The following is a 17,843-nucleotide window of genomic DNA, read 5'->3' as shown; positions in this document are numbered from 1 at the left end:
AGAGCAATGAGTGCCCCCCCCCCCTCCCCCGCATACTTTTTTCATATTCATTCTATTACTTTGTCGGCCATGCTATTTAAAAACAGCAACAAAAAGGAAATGCCCTCTGGCGATAGTTATCTAGGACAGCTGGTTAAAATTGGCTTTATCAATGTGTTGCCAATGTGTTGTTGGGGACACTGAGGTCATGTCCTTGGTAATATGTCTGGAGAGTTAGGGTGTGTATAAATAATAATCCTGAAGAGTGCATTTTACACATCTTAAGGCCGATTCTAACATTTGTAACAGAAATTAGTGTTTATAAGCAGGAATATGTTAGATTTGAAACACATTCTCCCTTTCATAAATGAAAAGTTGAATTCATGAGCAATAAAACACACCGGCCACTTCATTACACTCATTAGTTTTGCTGCTCCAGCCTTATTTGGTATGATGTGACCAGTAGCTTATGGTGGTTAATGTTAGCGAATGTTAGCAAAAGTACAATATATTAGCTGTTGAGTGCTTGTGCAACTAATTCAACGTATTTTTGCATTTATAATGGTCACATTGTCTCGCTTGCAAGGTTGCTTTTAATTTAACTGTTGAAGGACCCATGTGTAGAATTAAGTGCCATCTGGCGGTGAGGTTGCAGGTCTGTTTGCGCCACCAAATTCTCCATGAAGACGACCGGTACCAAGCTCCCTGCTTGTTTGATTGGATTGGATTACTTCTTGTAAACGCTCCTCAGTGCAGGATGAGTCTTCAAACACTTGGAACTGTAACAGAAGCTAAAGACGCTGTAACTTCAATAGGATTTTAAACCCATAATAACTGATTTATGGGGCAGCAGTAACAAGCTGTGAACAAAAAAGTTAACGGGGAGAGCTTGTTAGCAACCAGTTGCCTATTTAAAGACCTAAAGTGGGCAGTAAAACCAAATTAATGAGCTAAAATATGATACATAGTTCTATCAAGCTGAGGGGAACTGCAGAGCTACCTGATAACTCTCTATTCATCACTACAGGATGTCTTTTTACAATATACATAATGATTTAATCCATTGTTGTTGTAAAAAAAATCTATTGTAGCTGCTTTAAAGTAAATATTGCTCATGTTTTCTGTAATTGTACCTCCGGAGGCCTCGCCCTCGTTATAATCCGAAGAGATTGAAAGTTTAGATAGGTGATTTATTCCTTGAGGCAACACACCTTGCAAGAGCAGCATACCATGAGTCATCTATGAAATCACCCAGAGCAGTTGTTAGTCTTTCTCTTGGCATGATTTACTGTAAATCCACATGCAGGTAATGCCACTGTAGCTAGCCTCTATGTTTCTTTGTTTTCTGACAGGACAGGAGTTATGCTGTTTTCTGACAGTCAGATTTTTCATCAACATGTGTGCAATCTACACTATATACATGTACTATATAACCTATACACCTCAAGTCTACATCTAAAGTCAGATTCTATTGGTAACATAAGAAGTTGTCTCGTTTCTGGCAGAGTTCTCTTCAAAGCCGGACGTGAGAGGCTATAACTTCTCCAGAATCAGTCCGGCTTTTATTGAAACCTGGTGTCCTTTTCAGCACCAAAGAGAAGTCGCATAACTCCCCAAACGTATTACAATTCCTATGTAGTCCCAGATCAGAGGAGTCTCAACATCCCATGAGACTGTCTGCAAGCTGCAAGGTGGAATGGCATAACTCTGCAGCAGGGGATGACGACGTGTGTTTTTATTGCCTACTGTATTACTGAAAGCGAGGAAAGGTGAGCTGTCACTCAAGAATGCTTCCCTCTGAAAGATGGACCTCTGCAAAATCTGGTTCTGCTCCCCTCTCCCTTCGTGTGAAGAGCTAATTAAGCAGAGCGAGGGGCTTTGTGGGAAAATGTTTGACTCTTTTAATATGGTGTCTGTTTTGGAACTAGTCTGCTGCAGTGACAAATAGTAAGAAGCTGTCATCGCTTTAGTTGCATATTGCACAATATATGGCAAAACTAGGACACGGCGTAGCACTGAATTTCAAGATGAAATGCGGTATACAAATGGAAAAAAACCACAGAATATATGCAAAAATGGGACAGCTGCAAATCCGCACGACTGTTATGACGATCTTTTTACAAAAAGCATTTGGTGTCAAAGTAAAGATTTCTTTCACAGCAGGGATTCTCAAATAATGAGCCTGCTTGTCCCCTTTCTGTGCCGTCTAAAAGCAGACCCCACAGTGTCTCTAAACCAAGCAATTAGGGTGAAAAACATTCAACGAGTACATGGGAGTATATTATTATTCAGTGCCTCCCTAATTAATTTTAAATAGGAAATAGTTTCCTCAGAAAAAAGGTGTTTGGTGTAGAAAGAGGAGGAAAAAACAAACCCAGGGGAGGCTCTCTTTTATGACACTCTTTATGAGCTCTTTGATAGTCCCTACCCCTCCAGGTATCTTTCCTGTGACATTTGGTTTAACCACTGTTTTTACAAGATAATGCATGTTCCTTCAGCACACTGTATAGTTACTGCACCGACTGTCATCAGTAGCTGTTGATTGTTAGCGGGTGAAATGCAAAGCGCGTGTGAGAGTACTCAGAGCAACAAAACAGATATGTATGTCTCGACAAGTTCTCATACCGGTCTGATCTTAAGTAGAGCTGAAAGCGCCACCACAGACCGAGGCAAAGCTGAAAATAATCCTCAGAGTGTAGCTGTCACGGCGCACCAGAGGAATGCGTTACTGGTTGCTGCACCACAAACGTTCAGATAGAGTTGTGTACGCTGTCAATCACAGGTAAACTGCATTAATGGGTTTCAAACATGTTTTGTTTGTCTTGTACCCGACAGTCACGGGTGGATCACTGAACGGGCCTACCGGGCACAGGCCAAGGGGCCCAAAGTGTCACGGGCCTCCTTGGCCTTCACCTACAGAGCCTCACTCAAAGAGAGACATACGGACCAGGAGGAGGGTCAAAATTACCATAAAGAAACATAAAGAGACTAGAAAGAGACACAAAAAAAACTGCAAAGAGATGCAAAACAGCTGCAAGGAGACAAAAAGATACCACAAAGAGACTTAAAACGAGAATGAAAAGGGGTAAAGCAAGCTCAAAGAGACACAAAATGACTAGAAATAGACACAAAAGTACAGAAAGACTGTAAATGACCACAAGAGACCCCAAAAAGACTTCAAGAAGACCAATCCAGATACAAAGAGATGCAAAACAGCTGCAAAGAGACCACTAAATCATTTTAAAAAGACCAATACAATTAAAAGTGACACAAGACAACTACAAAGAGACATAAAATGGCCACATAGAGGCACAAGACAACCTTAAAGAGACAGAAAATAACTCCACAGGCCTCAACAATTAATGAGTTACATAAAACCACTACAAAAGAGACACAAAGTACCACAAATAGACACAAAACAACAACCAGGAGCTAAACAACTATAACGTTTGTGCGTCTCGGTCCTAGTGGTGCGGGTTTGTGCATGTCTGTGCCCAAGGACCCATTGTCTCATAATCCAACCACGCTGACTGTCTGCTAACATTCGCAAATTAGCATTAAACACAAACTAGAGCTGAGACCGATGGGAATATTAATAGTTTTGCAGGAATTGGTCACAAACCAGAGTATCGGACCAATGGTAATGTTGATCTGATGAAAGCCCGGGATGAAAAATTGAGGAACCACAAAAGTTATTGTAATTCATGAATTTGAGAACTAAATTTGATGGCAATCCACCCAAAAAGTTGTTCAACTTCATGGTGGCGCTACAGGAACAATCAGGGGAACAGGGTTCGACCATGAATGTCTTAACAAAATCCCATGTCAATCCATCCAATAATAGTTGAGCTATTCCAGCATGGACTGAACAGTGCTTCACTGACAGACAGGCTGACTTTAGTACATTGCCTAGAGCCATGTTTCTGGCAAGCCTTTAAAAAGACCTGAGAAAAAAACCCTCAAAAGCATTTACTGCAAAAACATCACAGAGCTGTAAGCCACCATCTGTTTCAATAGAATATTATGAGCGTACTCTCACCTCATCTTGAAAAGCAGAACATCGTTTCCTCATCCAGTGTTGCATGAAACTCGTCTGAGGAGGGTCGAGGGTCGCCTGCTGTCAAACTGTATGTATGATGAAGGGGTGCTTTGCGAAACCTGACGGAGACAATACATAGGTGATTTGAATAAAGGTTATTGTTGTGGATTTGAATACAGAGCAGGTTTTCACAGATCATTCCATAATGTGGGTCATCAGACATTTCTACCACATCGGCCTCTGCTGCATTGGAACATGTCCGTTCTTGCTTCTCTCACTGATCATTGTGGCTACAGTAACAGCAACACAAATCAATCCAAACACGGAGGAGTGATAAAATGGAAACCTTCTGGGAGAAAACATTGCATCAGCGTTGCTCCCTTGACTGTGTGGCAACCTTTCAAGTAGATTGTTCAAGTAGATTTTTGACTTTAGGGGTCATTCAGAGTATTTCCATGCATGAACCTGTGATGATCCAACACAAACAGCAAAAAACTGGCAACATAAACCTTCTCGCTTATCTCTCATCACACTTTACTTTGGGGCATGCTGAGGATGATTAATTCAAATATGTGCTGTGTTTCCACAGACAAATACAGACTAGTAGAGATGCAGCCATGCCTGCAGATAGTCACATTTGTGTAGCAGGAGCGATGCCAAGCCCTGCTCAATCAGTTACAGTGTGTGAAACCTCAGTAGGTGTGTTTATAACAACACGGTCGAAGCTAAGTGAACTCATTTAAACTGACAACACTTCTGATTTGTTGACTTTGCGCCACATAAAAATTCTACCAGAGGGCATTGTTTGTTCAGAATCTGATTGAACATGCATAAGCTTGAGGCCAAGACAACTGGAGCAGGCAGGCAGGCAGGCAGGCAGGCACACACACACACACACACACACACACACACACACACACACACACACACACACACACACACACACACACACACACACACACACACACACACACACACACACACACACACACACACACACACACACACACACACACAGTCTTCTTTAATACAGCAGCACCCTCTAGTGTAGAAATGGTGTAATCTTCTCTGGGCTTACAATGCTCACCTGTTGTATGTCCCAAATTCCATTCTGCATTATTAAATGAAGAATAGTCTCGATACTGAGTTTTATAGTTTACATTTGTTTTAAGTGAGTATACACGCTGCTTTTCTCCAAGGGTTATATATATATATATATATATATATCAAATCGTCAAGTGCACAAGGGCTCTGATCCGCCACTCTGTGAGACTTTACTGATGGACGTGTCCATAGTTCTCTTCATCTTTCATTATGTGCTGTTTATTTAATAAGATGTACAGCTTTCAACTGTAAACTTTTGTTAACTTATAACAGACTGGGTTTTATACTGTTGTACGAAGCAATGGTGTACTTTCCACTTTTCTAAATTTGTCCCTGTTTCTTTTTCTTTTTCACAAATGAACAAGACATAACATAAAGTAATTAAAAATCGCTCCACCTTTACGAGCAGCAACATTAAAGAGATCAACACATTAAAGCATCAATAATTAATTGAATCATAAAATATATAGGCCTGGAGACGGGCCATTCTTCACAGTGGGGACTTTTTGATGCTAATACTTTTGTACTTTTACTTGTAACAGTGTTGTTGTAGTGTTACTTTCAATCCACTGCAGGCTGCCCGAACTTATTGTGAAGGTTATTACCTATACAGCCTGAAGGGAAAACTTGCAGACTGTACTCAGGCCTGAAATGAGGTACTGCCGAAACTATTTATTGGGTTAAAAATATTTGTAATGTATCATTTTATATACACTTGGGCCTAATCTACTGAAAAATGCAATGTTGCACTATCCACCACCAAAATCATGCTGAATCATGAAATTGTGGAGCCTCCCAGAATAAGAATCTGCGAGCAGTGGTGGTACATTTACTCATCATTTTGAGATACTTGTACTTTACCCGAGTATCTGCATTTTCTGCTACTTGACACTTCTACTTCTCTACATTACAGCAGGAAATATTGTACATTGTACTACGCAACATAAATGTGACAACTACAGTAATTTCAGATACAATTTGTATATTTTGTTATAAATTGAACTGAATCTGTAAAATAAATGCTTTGAGTTTTGAAACTTAAGGTACTTTCTTGCTGATGATACTTCTGATCCCCTTAGGTCAAACTGAATTGAAGGCAGGAGCATTTTCATAGTGTGGTTTTACTGATTTTGCTTAAATAAAGAATCTCATTACTTCCACCACTGGGCAAGTAAAGCCACAGATTCAAATCTATATTTCTTATGCCGATCATCACCATCAGTTGCTTTTTATTTGTTTTTCCAATAGTATTCAAGAAACGTGTGTATTGTATAATCAGTAATTGGCCTGAATTGCCCCAAAACACACCACACTTTGAATATTGGTTGCAGCTGTACTTACTTTAATGTTCACACATCCTTCTTATATCCAGAGAGCATGATTGGATCCATCATCAACGCTGTTTGCGTGTGTGCTTGTTTATGGGTGTGGAATGTAATGAACATTACATATTCAGCAGCCTATGGTGGAAAAAATCAGATTCAATAATTTTGTAAAAGTAGTTACAGCACACTTTACAAATACTATGTTACAAGTCAAATAAAGTAGGAGTTAAAGCATTTAAGTATTATCTGTAAAAATATAGTTCTAAACGCATCAAAAGTATAAGAACTTCATGGAGTGTTATACCATTGTATATACAGTATTGTATTATAAGTTTTAAGCACGATATTAATGTCGGAAGCTAATCAAAGTTTTAAATTTGGATATTGGATAAAACATATGTTAACTACTTTACATTGCTGTGGAGCAGTTTTAAATTATGAACAATGCACATAAAAGTATTTTTATGTATAAAACAGTATTGTATAAGTTTTATAAAATCTTAATCTTTACATTGCTGTGGAATTAAATTTAACAATGCACATAATATTGTATAAAACTGTAGTTTTATAAAATCTGACCAATAAATGAATGGGAGTAAATTGAAGACTCAAATCTACTTTAATTAGTACAGTACTTTAATCGCTGTATCACCTACACAAGCCCAGCTGTTTAGTCAGAGCAGATACAGGTTTTATGTTGAGGTAAAATAGTACAGATAATAATAATAATAATAATAATAATAATAATAATAATAATAATAATAATAATAATAATAATAATAATAATAATAATAATAATGGGCTGCACGGTGGTGTAGTGGTTAGCACTGTCGCCTCACAGCAAGAGGGGCCTGGGTTCAATTCCCTAGACAACCTTCTGTGTGGAGTTTGCATGTTCTCCCCGTGTCAGTGTGGGTTCTCTCCGGGTTCTCCGGCTTCTCCCACAGTCCAAAGACATGCAGCTAAGGTTCATTGAAGACTCTAAATTGCCCGTAGATGTGAGTGTGAATGGTTGTTTGTCTCTATATGTCAGCCCTGCGACAGATTGGCGACCTGTCCGGGGTGAACCCTGCCTTCAACCATTGACAGCTGAGATCGGCTCCAGCACCCCTGCGACCCTTAACTGGATAAGCAGGTTACGGAAAATTAATGAATGAATAATAATAATAATAATAATAATAATGATAATAATAATAATAATATATATATAATAATAATAATAATAATAATAATAATAATGATAATAATAATATATATATACAGTACCAGTCAAAAGTTTGGACACACCTTCTCATTCAACTACTTTGAAGAATCTAAAATATAAAACATATTCTGGTCTGTTGAGCATTTGTTTGTTTACCACATAATTCCATATGTGTTCCTTCATAGTTTGGATGTCTTCAGTATTAATCTACAATGTAGAAAACAATAAAAATAAAGAAAAAACATTGAATGAGAAGGTGTGTCCAAACTTTTGACTGGTACTGTATATATATATAGTAGAACCATCTATATATATATGTATATATTTTTTCTGTCAAGATGTATAATGCGAAAAAAATATATTTTAGCAAATGGCTGCAATGAAACAAAGAGTGATTCTGTAAACACAGGTAGAGCTTTCAGTCAGAGCATGGAACTAACTGTGGACATTTTTGTTATTTCTATGGGGAATGAGGGCCCTGTTTGACCTAAAGAACACAAGACGAGGAGTACTACCCTGAGCCTTCCTCTTAGCACTTATTGTACTCATATTAGTTTGTTGCACTTTATGCTTTTAGATGCTTGTTTAAGAAAGGAGATGCACTTATGACTTCTGGTGACTAGTAGATCTCTTGAATACCTATGTTGAATACACTTCCTGTAAGTCGCTTTGAATAAAAGCATCTGCTAAAAATGACTGTAATGTAAATGTAATATAATACAATGTAAAGACGAGAACAACAAATGTCAGGGGTGCAGCTTAATCTTAACTCCCCTTGACATAAAACAGTGTACAAATGGGACACTGTCACAACTAGGATGCCTAAACTGTTTTTTCCAATATATATATATATATATATATATATATATATATATATATATATATATATATATATATATAATATAACTTATATTAAATGTTACATGTAGTTCAGACTGTCATTCAGCAGTCACAGTCAAACAGCCCAGCTTTGGAGGGCAGAATGTCAGCTGGGCCGGGGCTTACCATCTGCGCATGCTCAGTTTAGCCCATGACGTCGCACGCATGCGCAGTTCGCCTCCGCAGCCGTTCATTATAAAGCCGCAAGTTCCTCCGTCTCTTTCCACCTTCAGCCATATTTGACAATGTTGGGAGCTGTGGGACGCTGCTGCACCGGGGCTCTGCAGGCTCTGAAGCCTGGGGTCCAGCCTCTTAAGGCTCTGGTTGGATCTCCAGCTGTCCTGTCACGTAAGTCCCGCATTTAGAAAGAGAAAACGTGCGTCAGCAGGGCACGGCTAGCGTTAGCTGTTAGCTAAGCTAGCTGCTAACGCTAGCAGGCCTTTAAAATCAACATATCTAATTCATAATCTACTGCAGCGATTCAAAACGTTTATATTGATATATATGTGTAATAAAAGCTTCTAGTTACAGCTGCAGTGCCTCAGGAAACGACCAGGATGTGTGTTTCTTAAGCTAGCAGCAATGACCTTTATGTAATGACATGAGGCGCAGCTGTGCAGAGCATGCTAAGCTAAGCTAGCATTAGTCTGCCCCTGTTGACAGGCAATGCAATGAAGTCGTCTGCATAGGTTAACCACATGGATAAGTGTCTATATTGATGTTTTTGCACCACATGTGTTGACTTGACAGCTGTGTTTTAATGTGTCACACACACACATGGCGGTGCGTTCAATGTCTTAGTGAGAGGCACTGCAAGGTCATGACTGTAGCACACATGCATGCTAACCATTCATTCTGTCTGCATTACTTCACAGGTAGAGATTATGTTGCACCTGCCGCCGCAGCTGCTGTAGCCTCTGGGCGTATTGTGGCCGTCATTGGTGCCGTGGTGGACGTCCAGTTCGATGAGGACCTTCCTCCCATTCTCAACGCCCTGGAAGTGGCTGGCCGTGAGTCCAGGCTCGTCCTGGAGGTGGCCCAGCATCTTGGTGAGAGCTGCACCCGTCCTGTTCCAATGTGATTGGGGAAATATTACATCGATGTGGCTGAGAATGAGCTTTAAATGATTGTGTTTCAGGGGAGAACACAGTGCGTACCATCGCTATGGATGGTACTGAGGGTCTGGTTCGTGGACAGAAGGTTCTGGACACCGGTGCCCCTATCAGAATCCCAGTGGGTCCCGAGACTCTGGGCAGGATTATGAATGTCATCGGCGAGCCCATCGACGAGAGGGGTCCCATCTCCACCAAGCAGTGAGTTCACCTTGAAAATAACTACATGGATTACAATAGCAGATTATAGTAAACAAGTGGCATTGATTAAAATAGCGTTGAGCTTTAATGCCTGCACAAAAACAGTTTTGCTCTTTGAACAATGGAAAATGTTGTTTGCCCCCACACAGCACTGCCCCCATCCACGCCGAGGCCCCTGAATTCACTGACATGAGTGTGGAGCAGGAGATTCTGGTGACTGGCATTAAGGTGGTGGACCTGTTGGCCCCATACGCCAAGGGAGGAAAGATCGGTATGTGCTTAAAATATGTCTGCCCACCGTTATGATTCAGACAGGATAGATGATGGAATCTTTGAAGCCACTCAGTAATATCATAAATAATCCTTTATTCCTCATGGCCACAGGTCTGTTCGGTGGTGCTGGTGTGGGCAAGACTGTATTGATCATGGAGCTGATTAACAACGTGGCCAAGGCCCATGGTGGTTACTCTGTGTTTGCCGGTGTGGGAGAGCGTACCCGTGAGGGAAACGACTTGTACCATGAAATGATTGAATCCGGTGTCATCAACCTGAAGGACACCACCTCCAAGGTGAGGAATTTTGACAAAAGATATTGAAGGACATTTACAATGTCATGGTAGCAAACATCCACCGCTCACCCCGACTATTGTCCCTGCTAGGTGGCGCTGGTGTACGGACAGATGAACGAGCCCCCAGGCGCCCGCGCCAGAGTGGCTCTGACCGGACTGTCCGTGGCAGAGTACTTCCGTGACCAGGAGGGTCAGGATGTGCTGCTCTTCATTGACAACATCTTCCGTTTCACACAGGCTGGCTCTGAGGTCTGTGAATTCTTCTTCCTGTCTGTCGGCACAAAGATGCATTTCTTATAGCAGTTAATGGGTTGTAACTTTGTATTATAAATTTGGATGCAGTCCATCTCATTAGTGCTCATCACAGTGACGTCCGCACCTGAAAATGTTGCTTGATAATGACCAAAGTCGTCTCACTCCTCAGGTGTCCGCCCTGCTGGGACGTATCCCCTCTGCTGTGGGTTACCAGCCCACTCTGGCCACTGACATGGGTACCATGCAGGAGAGAATCACCACCACCAAGAAGGGCTCCATCACATCTGTGCAGGTAAACATTATTTCAGTTAGGCTGACTGTAGCTGTGCCAGTACAAGGATGTGTGAAAGTTTATTTGCTACAATTAAAGATTGACTTGAATCTCTCCACCAGGCCATCTATGTGCCCGCTGACGATCTGACTGACCCCGCCCCCGCCACCACCTTCGCTCACTTGGATGCCACCACTGTGTTGTCCCGCGCCATCGCTGAGCTGGGTATCTACCCCGCCGTCGACCCCCTGGACTCTACCTCCCGTATCATGGACCCCAACATTGTCGGCACCGAGCACTATGAAATCGCCCGTGGTGTGCAGAAAATCCTTCAGGTTTGGGACTCTTATCTTAAACCGTTTTTTTTCTTTTGGTGGGGTTTTTTGGTCATACTAAAAAAAAATTTACTTTCCCCCTGTAGGACTACAAATCCCTGCAGGATATCATTGCCATTCTGGGTATGGATGAGTTGTCTGAGGAGGACAAACTGACGGTGGCCCGCGCTCGTAAGATCCAGCGCTTCCTGTCCCAGCCCTTCCAGGTGGCCGAGGTCTTCACCGGCCACATGGGGAAGCTGGTGCCCCTTAAGGAAACCATCAAGGGCTTCAAGGATATCCTCAACGGTAAGTGATGTCACATGAAATAACTTAATCATTCACACTTTTTTTTAAGTTTTGTGCCCCTCAACTTCTCAGGCTCTTTTTGTAGTATTAATATTTTCTTTACTTGCTTCCTTACAGGAGAGTACGACAGTCTGCCCGAGCAGGCCTTCTACATGGTCGGCCCCATCGAGGAAGTGGTTGTGAAGGCCGCGAAGCTGGCTGAGGAGCACTCATAAACATCTAAACAATCTCATTGTTGAGGGAAGATATAAAAAAAAAAAAAAAAAAAAAAAAAAAAAGGAGGGGTCCTGCAGTTAGGAGCACTTGGTTTGTATAACATGTCAAAATGTACGTGTCTCGTCATCCTGAAAGAAAGTTCTATTTAATGTTTCCAATGGAAGATGGAATAAAATGCTGTCTTTACACAAAACAACTTGTCACCTGTATATTTCCTATATGCTTTATTTGTAGCTGCGCATATTGTTCCTAATAATTTCATGAAATGGCTGTCCTCATCCATTCTGACCACAAGATGGCAGTGTTGAGTCATGTTAAAGCTGTCTGAACTGTGTTGATGCTTGTAGAGTACTGAAATAAAACGGTGGACAAACAACTGGATAAGTGCTTGTTTCAACTCGAGGGTGAACACCAGCTAATATTGTACCATAATACAAGGGCTCTAATAAATCTAGCCTTTACAGGATTATTTTCTACTCCAGGAATGAATTACCAGGTTTATGGGATCAGGATTTATTTGTCTAGGTCAGTGTCCTCCTGCTGGGAGTGTTTGGCACAATCTTGGGAACGAGACTAATATTTTACTCGACAGTTAAAAAAAAGTTAAAACTACATGGTTTGCAATTAAATGGTCAATGGCAAACCAGAAGGGACAGCAAGGCCTACACATCATTAATGTACCAATTATTTTGGCACTTAAGAATAACTGGATTAAATTAACGAGGATAAGGAGCAGAAAATGGATACTGAGGAAGGTGGATTAAATGTCACGTTTCCTACTACTGAAGCAGGTGGCAGAGTATTTGCTCCAGAAAGAATTGACAAGCCTCCTGCAGCACATTGCACTGTCACAACAAGTGACATTTAAATTTATAGGTGTGTAATGTCTCCTGACAGCCCGCAATCACTAACATTAGTTTACGGCAGGCAAGGGTGTATTTTAAGGCTTAATATATTCTGTGGAAGCTTAATCATAGACCTGTTGCTCCTCTGAAAATCCAGTCTGTATATAAATATTTATTATACACTTTCACAGTGAAGTTTTGATGCTGAGCCAGCGACTTGCAGCTAAATAGCTGTCTTGGCCAGGTCTGCTTGGAAAAAGGTATTTCTATCTCAAGGGGACTTCCTGGTTAAATTAAGGTTTTTGAAAAGAACGCTATCGTAGCAATATTCAAATTCAATTTGCAATGTGGATTTCCATTAAGACTACAACAGAAACAGACCATAATAATTGATCACAAAGTACTTTGTAATCAAGTCTGAATCTATTTTATTGCTCCTCCCTGACCTTTCACACATGCCCATTGATCATCAAGGCCACAGTGGTTTGAACAAACCCCTATCTGCCTGTAGATAAGGTGGCCTTGAATAAGTAAACACTGCCTGTAGAAAATGCAGAGACAGATGCAGACACACAAAGTTAACACTAGTTAATTGCATTGTTTATGTCAATGTCTTTTTAGCTACACAAACTCTCATAGGAAAAAGGCCTTGACAATGACAAGGATATCAGTATTACACTGGCAAATTTGTATTGCTGGAATTGCATAAAAATGTGCACACGTGGTTATAAAAAATTTGCACAATTCATTGCTCCGGCATGGCAATAGGAATGGCTTCTTTGTTCAGGACATAATCGGAGACACAGGTTGGCATGTATGACAGCGGCAGCCAGAACAGCTTGGCGTCCCAGCCTGGGGAGTAGCGGGTTCGGGGCCGGACGGCGGATACGGCGTGCTCCATACAGCGGACCACCTTCATCAGATCCCCGTCACTGATCTTGGCAACTTTGTCTGTTATTAAATTTAATGCTGGGAGGGAAAATGAGTGGAATTAGTAAATAAATAGATGAATTAATCAGAAGAGAAAAAAACGCATTTCTGTAGAGAAGAAACGAGACAATCCAAACGTACACTTCTGTAGATATTCAGTTCCGTAGTCATCCCTCATGTCCTGCGGCAGTCTGTCCCACAGCATCTGCACATTCTTGGTCAGGAGTGTGACGTCGGTCACATTTGTTTTGAAGAAGCCCGGCTCGATGCAGAGGACTTTGATTCCAAAGGGCGCCATATTTAACCTGAGCAAACCATTCCGTTTTATGAGTGCAAAAGAATCTTTGTGCTGACATACTGAAAAGCAATTGATTGTGTGAGTAAATGATTCACCTGAGGCTGTCATTGAAGGCCTCCACGCCGTACTTGGAGATAGTGTACGGGCCGCCTGTCGCACTGATCCTCCCGAACACGCTGGCTACATTGACCACCCGTCCCCTGGCCTTCTTGATCAGCGGCAGGACGCTCAGCGTCACCGCGATCACCCCGTTCAGGTTGACGTCCAGCATGGACTTGTAGTCGTCGATGGTCAGCCAGTCACACGGGCCAGAGGGGACAGAAACGCCGGCGTTGTTCACCACAGCCCACAAGCCTAGGAAGATCACACAGAGGACATCCGGTCAATAAAATCACTTTTAACACTGTTTGTCTGAATTTGACCCCATCAAGTTCACTCACATCGAGCAGAGTTACACCACAGTCGTCTTAAGAGAGCAGAGCAATTAAAAGCATGTTAATACATGCTGAAAACATGAGGAATGAGTTGGGTGTGTTTGGGCATCAGCCAAAAACATCATTTTGACCTGATGACTGAACTAGTAGGACATTCAGTTATTGCAAAATCATCCTGCGGGGAACATGACTGTCTGTACCAAATTGCATGCCTACCCATCCAATAATTGCTGATAATTATCACTTCAAATCCCAAATGTCAACCTCATAGTGGCCTTAAAGGACAAGTCAGGGGATCAACAAAGTCGGCAGGATTCATCCTCTGGTGACCATGAATGTTGGCACAAAATGTTATGGCAATGAAGCCAATAGTTTGGGATATATTTCAACAAAAAGAGAGGGACAACACTCCACTCACCACGCTCCCCCACTTTCTCCTTGATCATCGCTGCAACTTTGGCAACGCTGTCCTTGGACCTGACATCGAGGTGTGTTGTGATCAGGTTGCTGGAGCAGGACTTCCTCAGACCCTCTTCTCCCTTCTCGCTGAAACACGAGGCGATCACCCTGAACCCAATCTCGTCCAGATGGCGGGCCAGGAGGTTGCCGAAGCCGGTGTCGCAGCCTGTGATGTACACATACTTGCTGCCCTTGTCGGGGACACGGGGCTGCTCCCTAAACCAGCGGTACAGGTAGTAGAAAACCACCAGCCCCAAGAGATACAGGTACATGGCTGCAAGAACAAAAAGGGACGGCTTTACACTGTGTTTTTCTCAAGTGCCACTTGTCCTTTATACTTCTATACTCCTCTATGCTTTTTGACAAAATACTGTAGATTATTCTTCAGATTATATTTTCCATTCAAAACATATAACTCTGCTGCCCCGTCGCTCAGAGGTCCCTGCGGCCGATCCACCCGGTCACAGCTTTTTTCTGTCCTGGCCCCTCAGTGGTGGAATGATATAGCTCGTGCACATTCAATATTCTCCATTAGTCCACTTGACTCTACTTGAGCAACGTACTCATTTACATTCACCTGTTTAAGTGAGTTAAAGCATTAATAATAATATAGTGCAATAAACAGCATTAATCCACTGTACTTGAATGCAACATGTTGTTGGCAATTATTCTCGATTCACACACACTTAAATAAAACATAAGTATTACTCAGAGAAAGCTAAACGTTTTCAATACAAAGTTAACTAAGTTGTGACTGGATGTAACAGTAACATTTTTATCTTTAACCAGTATGCATTAATATAAACATTCTTTCAAACTTGTATATCTGTAACCATGAATGTGAATTAGAATAGGATGTACGATGTAGTTAATATTTGATGTACTTAAACAGTTGAAGACTGAACAAGAGACACTCAGAGAAATGTTTGTATTTTATTTGTGAATTTGAATAGAGACGCAACTTGGATGACGAACTGAGCAGTCGTGTCTTCATTGTTTCTCACCACTTTCTGTACATTACAGATTTCTTTATTGTTGCCGTGGCACCCAATCCTGGGACCCGTAACATATGCATAAGCTGTATTCTCCGTGTGTACTCTGTTATTTCAAGCTTCTGATAATTATGAATGGGCTTGCTCATCAATAATAACGTTCTCAAGGAGTGAAAACAACAAACCTACCTGCTGCGTCAAAGTCTTCCTGGAGCTGCTCTGCTGGTTTCCAGTTATGAACCCGGCAGTGAGGAGTGTTGTTCAGAGCCCGCCGCGACGTCACGGGGAGCGGCTCTGTCGACCAATAGCAGAGCGGCTCACTTCACCTCTGCGGCCTGACGCTGGGCTGTCTGCCATCTAAAGTCCAACCGGCCCCAAGGTGCAAACTCCACTGTGCCACCATTGAATGAGAATAAATATTATCATTAAATAAAATAAAAAAAGTGTTTTTTGTTTTTATTCATTACCAGAATGGCCCTGAAAAGTCATTCATTTTTTTTTCTTCACTCATTTATTAATGTTCTTTCATGGCCTTTTTAATTATTTCCCCATGTATTTATTTACTTCTCCTGTATTGATCATAAGGGATGGTGTCACGCATACATTTTGAATATGTTCATTGCAGTGATATTTAATATTATTATATTTTATATTTGTCTTCTCCCCCCAACCTTAGTTTTAGTTTCAGTTTCAGTTTAGTTTATTTGCACAATTTAAAAAAATATATAAAAACATAACATTGATAAATGATATTACAGTGCAGGAAGAGGCAGAAAGCCCACTGGGCTTATTTGAAGCCTCCACCTATATAATATTAAAAAAAAAAAAAAAAAACAATCACAATCACAATACAATACCGAAAATCACAATACAATATCTGACTTTAATGTGCTTTATTTATTTATGTATACTGTATATTAAACAGTTCATGTAATGTAATAATACAAACTAAGAACTGACTCATAGTAATGACTTATGTAGGGTTAACAGGTAATTAAGCAACGTTTTAATGTGACTTGGTCAAGCAGGAGCAAAATCAGGTAGGAAAGTGGAGCTTTGAATCAAGCTTATTTCAACAGTTCAATGTGAAAAACTACATTAATAATATTAAGCAGCACAAAATAAAGTATTCAATTAAAGTAATTAGTCTACAGTACTGTGTAACTGTTTGAGGGGGAAGGGTTGCATGATCATTGTAGGATAAATAATTGGTGTCCCTTAAAGTACTAAATATTTCACAAAAAAATATATTATAAATATATTAAAATATATGAAACTTGCAGGAGACTCTTGCACACTTAATTGTCAATTATGACATGTTCATTAGAGTATAAAAAGGTTTGGTTATTGAGGGAAATGCTGCAATCATTCAAAAAAATAAAGCCATGGACATGAATGCATATATGTTCCATTGAAAATGTGTTTCTTTTGAATATAATGTTCCCTAATATTTGACATACAGTCACCATATGAAGCTGTTACTGTAGCTCATGTGTAACATGGACAAACAATGAAGTACTCACGTCCTGCAGACAGGGGGCGTCATTTTGGTCCCATTGGAGTCCACCTGCTGAATATTAGATGAATGGGAAGGGAATAACCAGCTGCTTCCTATTTCCCCTCATTATCTGAGAGACCAGTTGAAGTCTACTCAGGACTATTTACTCTCCACATATGGAGGTTATTGTGCCTTGTTTCTTAGTATGTGTAAAATAACTGCACTGTACACCAGTAATATAACTTATTTATTTTGTTAAAAGCATCTTTTCAGGCGTCAAATGAATGTAGGGTCATCTGAAACTTTGTTTTACACTTTCACCACAAGATGGCAGCAGTGCTGTTTCGCAATTTTCCTGTTGTGCAAATGCTGCCTTCAAGCACTCTTTTTTTCCCCAATTAAAAAAAGTAGCACTTACAAATTTCTTGTGCATGTAAATGCTTCAGGACTGTATTTTTGATTTTACAGTAAGAAATAGGTCATAGAAATATACGTCATGGTTGTTATTTACAAAAGGCTTCTAAACAAAATAAAGTAATTTACACTCTGTTGTTAATGCAGCTCTAAATGTCACAGTAACTCGGGGAAACAGGAAATTGCAACATTTAAA

General features: G+C 40.8%; 2 protein-coding genes across 2 annotated transcripts; one reads left to right on the top strand and one right to left on the bottom strand.

Annotated features, from left to right (window-relative positions):
* The first annotated feature begins 8,701 nt into the window (after positions 1–8,701).
* On the top strand, positions 8,702–12,153 carry atp5f1b (ATP synthase F1 subunit beta). Its single transcript, XM_054623928.1, has 10 exons — positions 8,702–8,878; positions 9,406–9,579; positions 9,669–9,843; positions 9,993–10,114; positions 10,228–10,412; positions 10,503–10,661; positions 10,837–10,959; positions 11,061–11,273; positions 11,360–11,561; positions 11,679–12,153. The coding sequence occupies exons 1-10, from the start codon at positions 8,776–8,778 to the stop codon at positions 11,774–11,776; spliced, it is 1,554 nt and encodes a 517-aa protein (XP_054479903.1). The 5' UTR covers positions 8,702–8,775; the 3' UTR covers positions 11,777–12,153.
* Positions 12,154–13,200: 1,047 nt separating this feature from the next.
* LOC129111814 (retinol dehydrogenase 7-like) lies at positions 13,201–16,032 on the bottom strand. The gene is made up of 5 exons (XM_054623930.1): positions 15,925–16,032; positions 14,703–15,017; positions 13,946–14,204; positions 13,694–13,857; positions 13,201–13,591 (listed from the first exon to the last, which is right to left on the bottom strand). Exons 2-5 carry the CDS (start codon positions 15,013–15,015, stop codon positions 13,368–13,370), a joined length of 960 nt encoding a protein of 319 aa, XP_054479905.1. The 5' UTR covers positions 15,016–15,017; positions 15,925–16,032; the 3' UTR covers positions 13,201–13,367.
* Between the last annotated feature and the right edge of the window lie 1,811 nt (positions 16,033–17,843).

The sequence above is a fragment of the Anoplopoma fimbria genome, chromosome 22, assembly GCF_027596085.1.
Source record: "Anoplopoma fimbria isolate UVic2021 breed Golden Eagle Sablefish chromosome 22, Afim_UVic_2022, whole genome shotgun sequence".
Classification (NCBI taxonomy): domain Eukaryota; kingdom Metazoa; phylum Chordata; class Actinopteri; order Perciformes; family Anoplopomatidae; genus Anoplopoma; species Anoplopoma fimbria.
The sequence above is the reverse complement of the archived record's forward strand: the minus strand, read 5'-3'. Positions and strand labels throughout refer to the sequence as shown.

What these genes read in the sequence shown, in the direction of transcription:
- atp5f1b (XM_054623928.1), top strand. Translation starts at nt 8,776, where the DNA reads ATGTTGGGAGCTGTGGGACGCTGCTGCACCGGGGCTCTGCAGGCTCTG. An exon ending in ATCTCCAGCTGTCCTGTCAC is followed by an intron (nt 8,879 to 9,405) that starts GTAAGTCCCGCA and finishes ATTACTTCACAG; the next exon opens with GTAGAGATTATGTTGCACCT. An exon ending in GTGTGCAGAAAATCCTTCAG is followed by an intron (nt 11,274 to 11,359) that starts GTTTGGGACTCT and finishes TTCCCCCTGTAG; the next exon opens with GACTACAAATCCCTGCAGGA.
- LOC129111814 (XM_054623930.1), bottom strand. Translation starts at nt 15,015, where the DNA reads ATGTACCTGTATCTCTTGGGGCTGGTGGTTTTCTACTACCTGTACCGC. An exon ending in GGAGAAAGTGGGGGAGCGTG is followed by an intron (nt 14,205 to 14,702) that starts GTGAGTGGAGTG and finishes TGATCTTCCTAG; the next exon opens with GCTTGTGGGCTGTGGTGAAC. An exon ending in AACTGAATATCTACAGAAGT is followed by an intron (nt 13,592 to 13,693) that starts GTACGTTTGGAT and finishes TTTCCCTCCCAG; the next exon opens with CATTAAATTTAATAACAGAC.